General features: G+C 35.9%; 4 protein-coding genes across 5 annotated transcripts in view; 1 reads left to right on the top strand and 3 right to left on the bottom strand.

The window, feature by feature from the left end:
* Nucleotides 1-17,411, top strand: part of LOC127844954 (uncharacterized) — a 345,343-nt gene that overhangs the window by 181,728 nt on the left and 146,204 nt on the right. The gene's annotated exons all lie outside the window — the stretch shown is intronic.
* LOC127844958 (target of rapamycin complex 2 subunit MAPKAP1-like) overlaps nucleotides 1-17,411 on the bottom strand; it is a 153,440-nt gene that overhangs the window by 29,323 nt on the left and 106,706 nt on the right. The window lies entirely within an intron of this gene.
* Nucleotides 1-17,411, bottom strand: part of LOC127844952 (target of rapamycin complex 2 subunit MAPKAP1-like) — a 567,740-nt gene that overhangs the window by 454,875 nt on the left and 95,454 nt on the right. The window lies entirely within an intron of this gene.
* On the bottom strand, nucleotides 14,338-15,582 carry LOC127844956 (uncharacterized). The gene is made up of 3 exons (XM_052375543.1): nucleotides 15,342-15,582; nucleotides 14,760-14,955; nucleotides 14,338-14,509 (listed from the first exon to the last, which is right to left on the bottom strand). The coding sequence occupies exons 1-3, from the start codon at nucleotides 15,565-15,567 to the stop codon at nucleotides 14,353-14,355; spliced, it is 579 nt and encodes a 192-aa protein (XP_052231503.1). The 5' UTR covers nucleotides 15,568-15,582; the 3' UTR covers nucleotides 14,338-14,352.

The following is a 17,411-nucleotide window of genomic DNA, read 5'->3' as shown; positions in this document are numbered from 1 at the left end:
TACACATGTATGATAGTTAAGGCTATTACTGCAAACAGATTACCTAGCTTGAATAGATAAACTTTATTGACTAATGGTAGAAACTCAAGATAAACAAGAGGGCGATCAGACCCTAAGGCGCTCACCTGAAAGCCAAAAGAACTACCGTAGACTATTCTGAAAAAATGCAAGCTGATTCATGAAGATTATTTTGGACCCAAAAAAGTGACTTTTAACATGTTTATTTGACCTTGTGACCTAGTTTTTGAGCTCATATGACCCAGTTTCAATCTCTGCCAAGTTTCATGAAGATTGGCCAATAAATGTGGCTAATATAGTGTCAACAAGTTTTCACTTATTAAACCATATAAGGACAACTGCCCCCCCCCCCTGGCGGCCATGTTTTTCAACGAACCATAACCATTTTCAAACTCACCCGAGCTATTGTTAGAACGAATGTTCTGATCAAGTTTCATAAAGAATGGATAATAAATGTGACCTCTAGAGTGTTAACAAAGTTTTACTACATAGCCATATAAGGACAAGAGGGCCATGATGGCCCTGAATCGCTCACCTGACTCATTAAGATCAGATGAAAACTATGACCTCTATTGTCTACACAATGTTTTTCTATGATTTGACCTAGTGACCTAGTTCCTGACTCTAGATGACCAAAATACAATCCCAATCCAGATTTCACCAAGATAAACATTCTGACCACAGTTCATAAATATTGGATGAAAACAGTGACCTCTATTGTCAACACAAGGTTTTTCTATTTATTTGACCTAGATTTTTACCCCAGATGACCCAAATACAATCTCACCCAGATTTCATCAAGAATTCTGACCAAATTTCATAAAGGTTGGATGGAAACTGTGATCTCTAATGTCTACACAAGGTTTTTCTATTATTTGACCTAGTGACCTAGTTTTTGACCCCAGATGACCCAAATAAAATCCCAACCCAGATTTCATCAAGATAAACATTCTGACCTAATTTCATAAAGATTGGATGAAAACTGTGACCTCTATAGTCTACAGAAGGTTGTTCTATTATTTGACCTTGTGACCTTGTTTTTGACCCCAGATGACCCAAATACAATCCCAAACCGGATTTCATCAAGATAAACATTTTGACCAAATTTCATCAAGATTGGATGCAAACTGTGACCTCTACTGTCTACACAAACAAATTGTTGACGGACGGACGCACGGACACACGCAGGCAAGCACAACGGACGCCGGACATCACACGATCACATAAGCTCACCGTGTAAAACATGCATGCCCCCCTATATGGGCTATAAGTTGTAGTAGCAGCCATTGTGTGAATACGTTTTTGTCACTGTGAATGGTGGTGGTGGTGATGGTTGTGAATGGTGGTGGTGGTGGTGTAGTAGTAGTAGTAGTAGTAGTGTAGTATAGTAGTAGTAGTAGTAGTAGTAGTAGTAGTAGTAGTAGTAGTAGTAGTAGGTAATAGTAGTTGTAGTAGTAGTAGTAGTAGTAGTAGTAGTAGTAGTAGTATAGTAGTAGTAAGTAGTAGTAGTAGTAGTAGTAGTAGTTAGAAGTAGTAGTAGTAGTAGTAGTAGTAGTAGAAGTAGTAGTAGTAGTAGTAGTAGTAGTAGTGGTAGTAGTAGTAGTAGTGGTAAAAGTAGTAGTAGTAGTGGCAGTAGTAGTAGAAGTAGTAATAGTAGACGTGGTGGTGGTGGTGTGGTGGTGGTAGTAGTGGTACTAGTAGTAGTAGTAGTAGTAGTAGTAGTAGTAGTAGTAGTAGTAGTAGTAGTAGTAGTAGTAGTAGTGGTAGTAGTAGTAGTAGAAGTAGTAGTAGTAGTAGTAGTAGTAGTAGTAGTAGTAGTAGTAGTAGTAGTAGTAGTAGTAGTAGTAGTAGTAGTAGTAGCAGTAGCAGAAGCAGTAGCAGCATTACAAGACCAATACTTAAGAATGATCAAATGGGAAAAGGTAACCTAGCACTGGCAGTAAATATGGGGCTCATTTACAGGTCAGATTTGGAATCTCTGCTGTAAATGAGATTTTGAATGAATTAAAGGGAGGCAAATCTGTAATAAAAAGAACATGCATAAACCGTAGTTGTTTCCCTTGTTTGAACCATGCTAAATCCTTACAAGTTTGGAAAGAATTGGAAGAAAAATTTGGACTTTATTGCATAAACACCATTTTCTCAATTCAAGGGGAGGTAATTCTGTACTTCATGGACCAATAATGCTCATTTTTTGTAGGATTCGTGTCCTCATTGATATAAAGACACGGTGCAAATTTGGAAAGGATCGGACAAAAAATGTGGAAGATTTTTGAAAGTTTTCACAAAATAGGCAAAAACGAATAAACATGCAAAGTTCAACGAGCTCCTGCGGCCATGTTTTTTGACGAATCAAATTTCTTTGAACAACTTTTTCAGGGGAGCCCTCAAAGGTCATCCCTGTGAAATTTTTTGAAAATCTGATGAGCGGTTTCTGACAAGAAGATTTTTTAAGGTTTTTACCATATATGGTCATGGCGGCCATCTTGGTTATGTGATCAAATTTTTTTAACAATTCTTTTGTCCCATGACCTAGAGATGCTCCACATGAAATTTAGTTGAAATTGGCTCAATGGTTTAGTAGAAGAAGATGTTTACAAATTGTTTACAGACAGACGGACGGACGGACGCCGGACGCTGAGTGATCACAATAGCTCACCCCGAGCTATCGCTCAGGTGAGCTAAAAAATGCCACGCCCCCTTGCGTCCATGTTTTTTAACGCATCTCAACCATTTTCGAACTCAGCCTAGATATTATTAGTTCAAATATTCGTACCAAGTTTCATGAGCATTAGACCACAAATGTGACTTCTAGAGTGTTAACAAGGTTTTACCATACAGTAAAGCCATATAAGGAAAACTGCCCTGCCCCATGGTGACCATGTTTTTCATTCAACTGGAACAATTTTCGAACGTGTCCAAGATATTATTGGGACACATGTTTTGACAAAGTTTCATGAAGATTGGACTAAAAATGGGACTTCTACAGTGTTAACAAGGTTTTACTAAAGCCATATAAGGAAAACTGCCACGCCCCCTGGTGGCCATGTTTTTCAACCAACCAGAACCATTTTCGAACTCGTCCAAGATATTATTGGGACACATGTTCTGACAAAGTTTCATGAAGATTGGACTAAAAATGTGACTTCTAGAGTGTTAACAAGGTTTTCCTATAGCCATATAAGGAAAACTGCCAAGCCCCCTGGCGGCCATGTTTTTCAACCAAACAGAACCATTTTCGAACTCGTCCAAGATATCATTGGGACACATGTTCTGAGTAAGTTTCATGAAGATTGGACAATAAATGTGGCCTCTAGAGTGTTAACAAGGTAAATGTTGACGCAAAACAACGCACGACAGACAAAAGGCGATCACAATAGCTCACCATGAGCACGTTGTGCTCAGGTGAGCTAAAAACCAATAGACATTTATGATGAAGTGAAGCAGAGTAAAATCATTTTAATGGAATAGACTGAAAGAGTTTATAACAATGTTTTTTGCATCCCATTACGCTAACAAACATTTGCGTAAGTGTTTATAACGTCACTATACAATGACAAATGACACATTCAATAGCCATGGATTCACTAAAACAAAGGTCAAAATCAATGGTTTATACCGTACCGGGATGAGTGATCGCAGTTGTAACCCGAGGGGTCGCCCCCTTCCTCTTCTCCGTCCGAGTCCTTCTGGCCAAATGTGGCGTCCGACACCTAACAGGACACGGAAAACAAAATACATGTATGTCTTTAAAAACAATATTTTGCATTTGTTTGGTTTTTTTTTTAATACGATTTTAAAACGGACATTTAAATATGTTATAATAATATTAATATTATAAAATACTTTATTTGTACAAAGTGTTATATTATCTAATTAACTTCATATATATATATATATATATATATATATATATATATATATATATATATATATATATATATATATATATATATATATATATATTTATATACCCAAACATGTGCACATAATATGCGTATATATATACATGAAGTTAATCAGATAATATAATTGTAATACGGCAAAAAATATAAACAAGTTGTACAAATCAAGTATTTTATAATATTAAATTATCTGGTTAAGAAAATATATATATATGAAGTTAATACATTAATACATATAAACATATACATATATACAGTGATATTTTTACAAATTTTCGCAACCTAGTCCTGGGACTCGATAATTTGCAAATCTATGAGTCCCCGAATTGAAAGAACGAGTCCAAATATTAAACTATATATATATATATATATATATATATATATATATATTACTTTTTTTAAAGTTTCAATTCATTTTTGGGACTCACATAATTCGAAACTTTGCATCCCCAGAGGATTTTGTGAGTCCACGACACAGGACTCACAGGTAAAAAAAATAACTGTATATACATATATATTTATATATATACATTTTATACAGTAAACAAGAAACAAAACTGTCACAAAATCAGGTTTCAATAAAAAAAAAGTCTGATAAAGGGCAGGCAGACAGCTGCAACTCAAAATGTGCATTGCTACTGATTGTTAATCACAATTACCCCCCCCCTGTTTCAAAATCAATCTTTTTTTTGACCCCGTGACCTAGTTTCTGACTTGGCCTGACTATGTACTTGACCTAGATATTGTCTAGATACAACTTCTGACAAAGTTTCGTAAAGAACAGATGAAAACTATTTGAATTAGAGATCGGACAACATGTTCAATGTTTAAAACGCACTAAGTGACCCCGTGACCTAATTTTTAACCCGGCATAACCACTATTCGTACTTGGCCTAGATATTGTCTAGATACAACTTCTGACCAAGTTTCCTAAAGATCGGATGAAAACTATTTGAATAAGAGAGCGGACAACATGCTCAATGTTTAAAACGAACTAAGTGACCCCTTGACATAGTTTTTAATCCAGCATGACCCATATTGGAACTTGACCTAGATATTGTCTAGATACAACTTTGAACCAAGTTTCGTTAAGATCGGATGAAAACTATTTGAATTAGAGAGAGGACAACATGCTCAATGTTTAAAACGCACTTAGTGACCCCGTGACCTAGTTTTTAACCCGGCATGACCCATATTCGAACTTGACTTAGATATTGTCTAGACACAACTTCTATTGTCTAGACACAACTTTTGACCAAGTTTGGTAAAGATCAGATTAAAACTATTTGAATTAGAGAGTGGACAAGCTTGTTCCGCCCGCTCGAATTCTCTAATCTAGTAACCAGTAAAAAAAAATCTTCTGAAAACCTGGTTAATAATAGTCAATGTCACGTTATGTCAATTATATATATACTGACATAATTTATGTATATTGTACCCGTTTTAATAAAATAGAAAAGAAGAAAATAAATAAATGAATAATCGTCACATAAATGAAGACATGCCAATCTAACTGAACGATACACGCAGTCGCTCAGGTTATTATATAACTTTAATCTTAACTTGACGCACTATATAATTCAGGTAGATATTTCACAAAGCAAATATACGGCACTTGTGACAAGATTGACTATCCGCATACACTTGCGTGTATTGACAGCCCCTGCTGACTCCAAACAGCCGATTTACAAGAAAGACAAACTAACCAAGTAGTGACCTTAAAATACTGCGCAGTTGAATGTTTTGCGTTTAAAGCATAGGTTAATTAACACTTTAAAGTAGTTCAATGTTAACATCAAATACCAGACAATTTATTTTTCTGTGTTATGTTGTCTGGGACATTAGACAAATACAGGATTAATTACATGTACATGATATACGGTCAAGTCATGTTAAGCTCAACGCCGACACAACGTTTACATGTATATGTAATAATTTTGTATTTGAACGAAACAACCAGCACTAACCATTCAGTAACATACCATGTGCTCAAGTGTTTTCAATTCAGAATGGCATTTCCCGGTATTTTAAATTATTCTTGCTTCTTTTGTAAACAAATTAAAGTGTAAAATACAAACTCAAAGCAAACATTATTTAAAATTACCCGATTCACTTTGAAATCAGTCGGTTAATGCACCAAATTTAAGTTGTTAATCACAAATAATAGCAGTCTTGGAAATTAGAACAGGCCCGATCGCCCGTTGCGAGCAAAATTACAGCCGGGCACATAAAAAAATCACATTTGTGGCCCTTCTGGCATGTAAATTATTGAAGTAAATTAACAGTTTATAAAATAAATCATAAATTATTCTTGATATTTGCAAATCTATTTTTCAATTTTGCGAACAAACACCTTGCCGGAAGTTGTAAAACAATGAAATTCGATTGGTTTAACAACACGCACATGCTTGCACACGTCATCTTTATTGATTTTACTGATGCAGTTTGGTCACATTCTGTTCTTATCGACGGTTTCTCTAGACATTTATCGAGAAGATGCTTTTGAATCGATTATTTCAATCAAGTAATACGCTTCCGTTTTCGTCAATGTAAACAAATGTCATTGTCGCCATAGAAGCTATGCAGTATCCTAGGTATGTTGATGGGGCTAAGCCCGATAAAGAACTTCCAAAATAGAAAATTGACAATGATTTAAAGAAAAAGGAAGCCAAGAAATGGTACGATGACATCGGAGAAAGCTCTTTTCAAGAGCACTGGTGTAACGATCAACCGTCTTAATTCTAGTGACTGATTAGATGTCATCGTATTCACTACTATTGAAACAAATGTTCTGCTTTACTATGTGTCGTTGTAAGTGTTAAAATATTGTGATTTGTTTTATTTTTGGTTAAAAAAGTTTGGGCATGTAAAAAATATGTTGGGCATGTAAAAAGTCTTAAGTAACTGGCCGACTGGTATGTAAATTTTCAAAGCTAATTTCGAAGACTGTAATAGATTTCATAAAACGAAAGTAATGTTTACAATTTCAGCAAAAAATGTCAAGGTCAATCTGTAAGTATCCAAATGAAAAACTCATGTGTCAGGTGACAAAGCAACAATGGGGTAAAATTGTGATTTTCAGGCTGATGAGTTATTTTCATCTATTGTAAGATGCATTTGAAATATTTGAACCTTAAAATATGCCCTGATGCAGTAATTTATATTTATTCACCAATATATGTAGAAATGTATCCAAGAAAATGAACTTTCTTTGATATATAACGTGACAAAAATATGTTACGACTCTGGTTCATTTTTGATATTGGGTTTACTTCAGCGTGCAGGTCTGTCAATACCATATTAATTGTTCGCTGAAGTTTCTTTAACTTTCTATAATGAGTTGAATGTCTTCCTCGATATTGAGACTTTTGGCGACACATTAGGCCTAAAAAAAAAATCGTTTGTTTCCACGGACATGGCCAAAAAAATTAGGGTAGGTAGGAAGGCAAATAATTTTATTTTTAAAAATAATTTTTTTTTAGAAATTGTCGTACATGGTGCATTTTCTTCTCATGTTTTGTGTATAACTGTATGTACAATAAATTTGATGATGTCTGTAATGCTATATGACTATATTTAAATGCTTTTATGAAATAAAAACTTGCTGTTCATTAATATTGAATGTGTTGCTTTCCTTAATTCCGAGTTTAATGTTGACTTCTGGCAACGGCTTAAATATACCATTTTATGACCAATAAAAGGCATAACTATAACAAGTCACAGAGAGCTTGACCCTCAGTGTCTATAGGGATTCAGTGTTGTTATACTTTCTGCTCCTTTGGGTTCATGCAGTGTATATTATTTATTATTTATAATATATTAAATACCTCAAAAGCAGTGCTACGGGAACGCCAGTGGTGTTGCATTTAACATTATCACCATGGAAAGACCCAATCAAACCGGATGTGCTTTTATATTTCTTGGATGCAGTTAATGTTCCCAAAGGACCACATTTTCAGATTATATTATGTACTGGTGGCGTGGGGTCTATCTACCCATGAATTTCAGGAACAGGACAGAAAATTTATTACGACTTGTATTATATACATACAATTACACACACAAAAATCAATAAACAAGCACAAAATCAAATCACACCAAGCACAGAAAAGCAGAAATTTAATGCTTCTTGTATCAAACTATACTTATAAATTTAAACAAGAAATGTGTTTGTTAGAAACACCATGTCCCCTACTGCGCCGCTTTGAAGCTAAATCTTTGACCTTGAAGGATGACCTTGACCTTTCACCACTCAAAATGTGCAGGTCCATGAGATACACATGCATGCCAAGTATGAAGATCTTCAATCTTGCAAAAGTAATTGCAAATGTTAAAGTTGGGGCAAACAAACAAACAAACAAATGAACCAACATACAGGGCAAAAACAATATGTCCCCCACTATAGCACTATGACTGTGCTTGCCCTGAAAATGATAACATTTTTACTTATTAAATATAACTAGAATTTTGACATGGACAATTATGCTTGGACAGAGACAAATACACTATATATACAGTAGACAAAATGAAAAATGGCTGAACTGTTTGCAGTCAGAAGTCCTACCATAATGATCATCTTTACATTCAGCTGTGAAAGTTGAAGCAAAATTTGTCAAGCAGAGGAGTTGAACACACACAATTTTGTAATAATAAATTCAAAAGTGAAAAAAAAAGACAAAGGACCATAATCCTGCCAGAAATAATTCTAGGCAATATTCATTTCTTGGAGATCCAATGTAAAAGTGTAGTAGAGATGCACCCAGTCGTTAAAGAGGATTTTAAAACATGAAATCTTTAAACTTTGTATTCCATTGTGGAAAAAAATTGCTATCTTGAATTGCCAATTACAAAACCATCCAGCAAGCTATTAAAACAGTCTGTTGCAGACCATTTGAATGACTTAAAATTGTCAAAACTTTGGAAAAGACACAAACTGGTATTACTTTTTCCTTCAACAGTACAGTAAAGTTACCATTACCGGATCAGTAGCGTAATTAAGTTGTGCTGGTGAAAAACAATGAGCGGTTTGAGACTTCTTTAACACCAGTTTGATTAAAAATTACCGTTGCTAACTGATTCAGCACATAGTCTTATTTTTATACGCAGACAAAATCTTAAACATGAATCAAAACTGAAATGGACTTTTGCATGCCGAAAGACTACTAAATGGCCTTTAAAATAATGGGTAAACTTCTTACTTTCCAACAGAGTTATAGCAAGTGGCCACAAAAAATGTTCAACCTCGATTTGGAAACGAGACAGAAGTCAACAAAGTCGAATATACATGTCAGCAAAACATACCGAAATGTTTGACAAAGAGACGCTCCAATTACGACTCAATCAATGCGTTTAAATAATAGGCCTTGAAGATGCTATGTGCAAAATACCATCTAACAATTTCAACTATTTATCGCAAAACGCAGTCTTGAACATCAAAGTGATCCGCTATGCGTAATGATCCGGTAATGGTAACTTGACTGTACTATGAAAATGAATTTCAAGACTGTCCTACCATTATGCAGTTTTTTCAAGATACAATCACTTATTCTTTCCATATGGTCGGAATACAATTGGCTTCAGGCCATTCAGTTTACATGGACTGCATAATGGTAGGACAGTCTTGAAATTCAACTTTAGGTCTTGATCAACCTCTCCACCAGAACTTCCACAAAAGGCACATACATCAGTTTGCCCTAAGGCACTTCCATAATATGGGATTTCTACTGGGATGGCACATTCGCATGGTCTGCAACTGACTGTTAGCTTGCTGGATGGTTTTGTAATTGGCGATCCACAAACAAAGTCGAGTTCGCTCAATGTTATGGCTAAAGATAGCCTGCTTCTTTCAGTTAGTCTTTGTTTGCAGTATATCACTCTAGGCTTTCTACACTCAACACATGTGACAAGAGCCCGCGCATTCTGGGTAGTGTAGAGAGACGTGTCTTGAACGTTCCCATCATTCGGGGTTTCATGTTGTGTGGGTTCTTCTACTTGCAGCTCATCACCATATGGGTTGTCGTGCGTGGTTTGACTTTTACCTGCACTGGATTTCGTCTTTTTTGTTTGTTTGATTAATGTTTTTGTTTGTTTGAGTGATGGTCGACAGGCTTCTGAGGTTTCCATGGTTTTCGCAACATCATAGGGGTAGTAATGTTCACCAGTTTCATCTAACATTGGATCAGGCAGCCAAGGTGTATCGATATTTTCTCCAGGAATACAGCAATCTGCGTCTTGACATTTCTTCAACTGGAAGATGTAATGACTTTGACGGCTATGTCTGGACATCCAGTCCGCATACTCTGGAACTTTACTGGTATGAACCTTTTGAAGTTTATCTGTATCCAATGTAGGGAAAAGTTCCCGAAGATGCCTCTTGACAACATCGATATCGGTTTCTGTCATGGGGTCAAGGGCTTGAAATGGGTGGTCTTTTAGCTTGAGGCGCAAAAATCTGTTCCTGATGGTACTCTGGACTGGCTCAATTGATTCCCTCCATTTTACTTTTACCTCTGGCTTCTTTGCAGCGACTTCTCTTAATTGCGCCATTGGGTTACACTTTTAGAACTCTTTCTCGTGTTCGTCAGCCAGCTTCTCTCTCTCAAGTGAACAGTTCTGCAGAGCTATATTCAAAACAGACATGACTCTCTCTGCCGGATTGGTCCAGCTGTGCCCTGGTGCACATCTGGCATGAACTAACATGTCTAGATTCAGTTCTTTAAATACACAGATATTGGCGCATTTGACTGATTCCAAGTTATTTCGTTGATCAGTTCCTCCATCTGTATATTTCATCACTATCTTGGGCTGTTCATTCTTAAGCATTTTACATATTGTCGCTGCATGTCTGAATGGACCCGAGGTTTCAAATACAGAGTCATTAGTGACAGTTGTTACAACACCTCGTACAAACGATTTGTCCACTGTGTCTGGAACATGACATGACAGATAGACAGAGGGAGTGATTGATGCTTTTGTCATGTCATGATCAAGAGCTATTAACGTTGTTTCTGTTGGTGCAAGAGTCTTTTTCCCTCTAACACCTGTTGATACTGGCGCCTCAGGCTCGCCAACTGGTATCTTTGCTTTGTCATCACAGAACAACACTACTGGTTTGGCATCTTTTTGTTCAACAGCCATATGTTTGAAATATTTCAGAATTGCGGCACAATAATGCTGATCTTGATGGCTTACACGAAGCTGCCTTCGCTGAACTTTATACTGCACATCGAATCTTCCAGTAAAACAGAGTGCCCTGTGAGTGAAGGTTTTTTTTGGGGCAAACTGTAGCCTTACTAAGCTTCCAGATGGTACGGGTGTGTCTTCTGATAACCGTGCTTTAGTACATTCGATGAGTTCTTCCACAGAAAACCACTGACTAAGATGTGCTGTGTTATGCCTCCTGTCATCAGCAGCTGTGACTTCTTCAATAACTTCTTCAAGCTTGTCAAAGAATGGTTCAAAAGCCTTTGGTCTACCTGTATTCAGATGCCTCAAATCATCTACTATTTCTGTGTTTCCAAGGGAAATCAACCTTAATCTTTCCTGCATTTCAGGATTACAGGACGCCGATCCATCAGTTGTTAAATGACTGTAAATGAAGCTTCTCACTGCGGGAGTCATTGTCGTAATTAAATCAATCTTCTCTTTAAATGCTTTCTTTTGCGCCCTAGTGTGTACTTCATTAAGTCTGCTCTGTATTTTGTTTAACAAACGGGCTCCATCTATAAGTATCTTCGCCTCTGGTGGTTTGTTATCAGCATATTTGATCAAGCAAGAAGTTGTCCCACCTGAACAATATCTTATAATAAACACAGGCACAGTCAAAAACAAGTTTTCAAAAAATCTTGATCTTTGTTTGGAATCTTCAAACTGATCTTTAAGATGAAAAGTTTCATCAAAAAATACTGGTGACATTTCATCTGCATCTCTCATAACTTGATCAATTCTCGAATATCTTTGTGCAATAAAATCTACTTTCTTCCTATGCTCAACAGTAGCATTCTCTGATACAGGTTTACATGGATGAAGTTGCTTCTGGTTTTCTGTTTGAGTCTCCAGTTGTACATGTAAGTAAGTCTTGTACGAGTCCATACAATTGGCTAACATCTGGATGTTTATGAAAGCTTCGTTCCATGCAGGTGTGCTTTTAACAACTGGTTTCATCAAAAGGCTGTACAAGGCCTGACTATGACTGGCGAGATCTGACTGTGACATCTGTTGACTCTTCATTTTCTTCCTTTTCACATCATTGTAACCTGCAAAATGGCATCAAAGGATTACCTTACAATCAAATTTGTTTCATACTTTAATATATTTATTTAATATAGCTATCAAACACAACTGTTATACCTTGGATTAATACAGAGAAGAAGTAACAAGGCTATTGTCAAGCAATATGGTCCCCTACCGGCTCCACCATTGTCAGAAATACCACCATTGTCAATTTTTTTTATTTTTTTGGTTTTGTTGCCATAGCATCCAAAATTTTTGACGTAGGAACAAAATGAAATGACGTGCATAATGTCCATATTGTCATCTATCCATGTTTCAAGTTTCATGAACAAATATTAAAAACTTAAAGTTATTGCAAGGATCAGAAAAGTGTGACAAACTGACGGACCGACGGACAGACGGACCGACGGACACACAGAGCGAAAATCATAAGCCCCTCCGGTGAAACCGGTAAGGAACAATTAATGTCAGGCCAGTCGGGGTAAACCCTAGACCAAAGACCATTCAAGGGTTAAAACCATTCAGAACTTACCTGGACATTAAATATTTTATATATTATATTAAAAGAATTATTTTGCGTATAATTGTCATGTAGCTATAAAGTCACAATATTTATTTATTTCAAACTGGACATGAGCCAGCATTTTATATATATATATAAAAGACTGGAACAAAATTCAGTATAAAAAATACCTGAATAACTGCTAAAAACCTCAGGAATGGGTTTTACATCCTGTTGGCGATGGGCTGTATCATTTATCACTTCATGATGACTTGTAAGGTACCACAGAGCATTGCATAGGATCTGTTTTTGAAAGAAACTATTTTAACAACTTGACAACTTGTCTGTTTTTTGTCCTATATATTAAAAAGACTTACATTTATTTTAATAGAACGGTCAGATTTTACTTTTTAATATTTATATAAAAGATTTAACAAATAAGTTCTATTTAATATTTATACCGCATGCATTAAAAGATTATAAAAAACTTCCAAACTGATTTAACAGAATATATTAATATCTTAATATCTTAAAACTGCTAGTATTATTAAAACTACATGTACAACACAACTGTTGACTGCTCATCCTTACAAAATGATATCATTAAAAAAAAGCTAAATATTTAGCAGGTTAAAGTTAATTTCTCTATATCTAAAAGCATTAAAGTTAACGAGTAGCTGTACACCCAAACCACAAAATGTTATGCATACTTCAATAGTAATACTACTCTACAGTCTGTACAGATGTACAAAAATAGAGATACACACAAAGCAAATGTCAGATATTATAAAGTGAGGAGCATAATTACATGTTAGTGATGTGTTTGTGATATTTTTATGTCCCCATTGATCAAAAAGTCAAGGTCAAACTTAGGTTGGTCTTGACACTTAACTCCTTGACCAAGGGTACATCTATTTTTTACTATGCCAAATAAACATTCATATCTTGTGAGAGAACACGGTGAGGTATGATATAAAACCAGGAAACCAGGAAAGCAAGGATAATCCACACACCAATAGTATGCATTTTATATGTAGTCCAATAAAATGCTGTATGGTCTTGTACAGAACATTACATTTACATTTTTATATTATATTATTATAAAAGCACACACTTTTTAAAATATATTTTAATTTGAAAAAAAAATATTTTTCAAGTATCGAGTTAGATCTATGATAGTTTAATTCTGAAATCTGCAAACTACATATAAAATGCGACACCTCAGGACATTCAAGATACAGAATAGTGTTAGAGACATTTTTAGTTCGACAGTTAAATACTTACAAATTAAATCATGGCTCTAAAATTGCAACAAGATAAAAATATATTATTCTTAAATATTATATCTTATATTATTCTTAAATATTATATCTTCAATTTGACCACAGTGCCTTTTTAATAGCCTTTAATTTTTGAAATTAAAAGACAATGTCAGACTGCCACATTTTCATTCAATATATGATTTGTGAGAATTAAAAAGTATTTCCCCGCTTGAAATATTTTATATAGAAGCTCCTAAAACAGTACACGGCTAGATTGTGTGCATTGGTCTCGCAATGCTCCCTGGCATTTTTAAGAGTTCTTTAATATTATTGAATGGACATGACAATGTCTGAAAATGTACGGACATAGAAGATTAAAATTATTAGAAAATTCAGTCAAAGTGCCTGACAAAATATTCAGCAAAATAAGTTTTTAAACATTATATCGGATATTATAAAATTTCTGAATAAAGTAAGCTCCTTCCATGGATACTTGACTACTTGGCCAGTCTAGCCCCTGTTTTTCAAAGTCACCAACCAAATCATTGAACAGCTCGTCCTTCCTTGACAATCCATCTTTAACACCAGAACTGTAAAAAATCAGAAGGTATTTTCTAATACCCACCTCTCAGATAGGCGCACCCTCCTGAAAGTATTTGTACGAAACCACCAAACACAACTCTACATATCTATATTTTACACTGTGTACAAGTATTTGACAGTTGCAGACAAGTTGAAGAGACGGATGAAGATACAAGGGAATCCGGGAACCAATTCCTAAGCCTGTTATAATATATTGAAAAGACCCTCACTGACACTGTTAAGATGAAATTTAAATACCTTGAAGTTTTTCTTTTCGTAAACAATCGTCTTCCCCCTGCCATAAGCAACTTAAACGCATCCACAGCCTTTTTGTTTGTTTCCTTTAAAACTTCCTGTACATCTTTCTCATCGTCCGCATTCATCCTACTCATACAGGTGAACTCCAGACATTTAATTTGGAAACGGTCACTTAGTGTTCCAACGGACATTCCACCTGAAACAAGGCATTGCCTTTTTGATATAAAGAGAGGCTAAACAATTATTTAGACGGGCTATTCACAAACAAATCAAAATTATATACCTGAAGAAAAAAAATCCTCTAAAAAAACAACAAAGTCCAGCCCTCTGAAAAAATCGAGCAGGGGTTCCCCATCGGACCATGCCAGCATAGTTCAACCCCCCATCCCTTCACCCAACTTTATCCCAAGTCATACAAAGTTTTAATAATTTATAAATAAGTGGGTGGGGTAATACGAAACTACTGCACCATATAAATAAACACATACCGATTCTAAAATGATATATACCTGTTTAAAATATATTTAATAATAAAGATACTGTAAAATTGACACGTTTGCAACTGCTTTAATGTAGGCCTACCTTCGATCTCAAAACTTTCAGCCGATTTTGACATGTCCGTCTTACACTTCACTGTGTAAGTGACAGTTTTGTCTCGAGAGTGATGTTCCTGGAATAAATCGTCCATCTGCTTTGAGTGAGAAACATTTTTTATTAGTTTTTGCTCCTCCAGATGTTTGCATTTAAAAAATGTTATCGCAAGAACTGACCATGCTGCATTCGACGTGCTAGCGCTGGGCGCCGCCATCTTGTTTATGTTGAAAGTTTAATGTACGGCGCCGATAACGTTGAACGCTTATTGAGCGCGCCGAAAAATACGCGGTCCGATTTTTTTCGAATTTTGGGCTCAAAAAAGATTAGGACCGGCGTCAAAAAATTAGGTAGGGTCGGGCCACCGGAAACAAACAACTTTTTTTGTTACGCCTTAAATAGAAACTGCAAGTACACAAAGAATACAATTTGTAGATACTTAATTCAGATATACTTGACAAATTAAGCGTTAAGGGTATGTCTCTTTAAATTTACCTTACACCATGTACACGACATTTAAATAAACATGACAATGCTTATAATACAATGTTTCTATGAATTGTACAGGATATCTTAAAAAGAAACATATACTGCTACCTCTAAACATGAACCTATAATGTAAAATTTGCTAAAAATATATCACATTTGCTGTTCAACAGCGATAACAATATTTCACTTAAAGATCCTCGATTCACAGACTCTTCGTCACAAGTGTCTCATGGTATATATTAGTCTCTTGGTAAATATTGTACACAGGTAATTTTCTCTCATGTATTTATATAAATTTAGTTGTGGATGTCGGATCGGGGTTTATCGCTGACAGGCTGCTTTGTCATAAATCTGCCTGTGGCTTTGATATACTTGGACAGTTCAGATGTAATAGTCTCTCTCCAGCCTGGTATGTATGGGTGATCGTCTGTGTTGAGTAGTGTCTTGATATCAAGGGCCGTGACTCCACATAGTTTGTGTAGTGCTTTCAAGAGTTCGCCCCGGTGTGTTTCGTGGACGAAGCATTCCAGGAGGTAATGCTCTGTACTCTCTAAGGCTCCACACTCGCATAGTGGTGAGACATTGATGCCAACCCTGTTGCGATGTGCATTAAGGATTGAATACCCCGTCTGCCCTGCAGACCTGCGTGGCCGGGTGTCCATAGGACATGCACTGATGTGGTCACAGATAGTGTCCTAAGTGCCTTCTTGATTTCTTCAATCACGCTCTTATGGCCGTTGTTTTTCCAGCCCATGGTTAAGATGCCTACCACTGTCTGGCTGTCACTGAAGATTTGGATTGCGTAACCAGGTGTTGGGTGGGGATGTTGTAGAATTTCCTCCAGAACCATTAGTACCGCGACCAGCTCAGCTAACAGGATTGTACCATGTTTTGTGACCGCTCTTTTCAGCCTGAGTGTGTCACCTCCTGGGGGATACAGGACTGCTCCTGCACCGGTCGGGCCTGGGTTAGTCAAGCAGGATCCATCCGTGAAGGCAAAGGTGCAGTCTTGTGGGGCTTCCATCATGATATCTATGATGGTCTCTTTTCCAAGGCTCTCCTGTTCGTGGGTTCTGTTCTTCGAAGAACCTAAACGGCTCCATTACTCTGGTTTAGTTTTAAAGCGTTTCGGACAGATGCTAATTCGGATAGGAGGTTTTTGTGTGACGTCACAAGAGGGGTTTTCCGTTACTAAAAATAGATTGGCCGTCAACTTCTTGATCGCGGCCAATTACATTGTATCAGAGTAAAGGTCGTCGGAAGACTAAATACTTATAATTTCACTAAACAAAACTATAAATACTCGTATTCTTTTTTAAAATAAGAATTTAATAAATGATATTTTTCAAAAATAATAAAACATAATAATTTGAATATTATTATAAGTGGTGTGAATGCGATAGTGTTATTTTTCATCAACGATTGAAATTTATTGTAAGGGGTGCATTGAATCAGTTATAAAACAAAGCCCTAAAATAGCTCAATACTTTTCAATCTTGAAATACATTTTTAATTTTCTTTTACATTGAATGAATTTTCGTTTTGTTAACATTGAATGAAAATATTAATAAA

Source organism: Dreissena polymorpha, chromosome 9 (genome assembly GCF_020536995.1).
Source record: "Dreissena polymorpha isolate Duluth1 chromosome 9, UMN_Dpol_1.0, whole genome shotgun sequence".
NCBI classification, from domain to species: Eukaryota; Metazoa; Mollusca; class Bivalvia; order Myida; family Dreissenidae; genus Dreissena; species Dreissena polymorpha.
The sequence above is the reverse complement of the archived record's forward strand: the minus strand, read 5'-3'. Positions and strand labels throughout refer to the sequence as shown.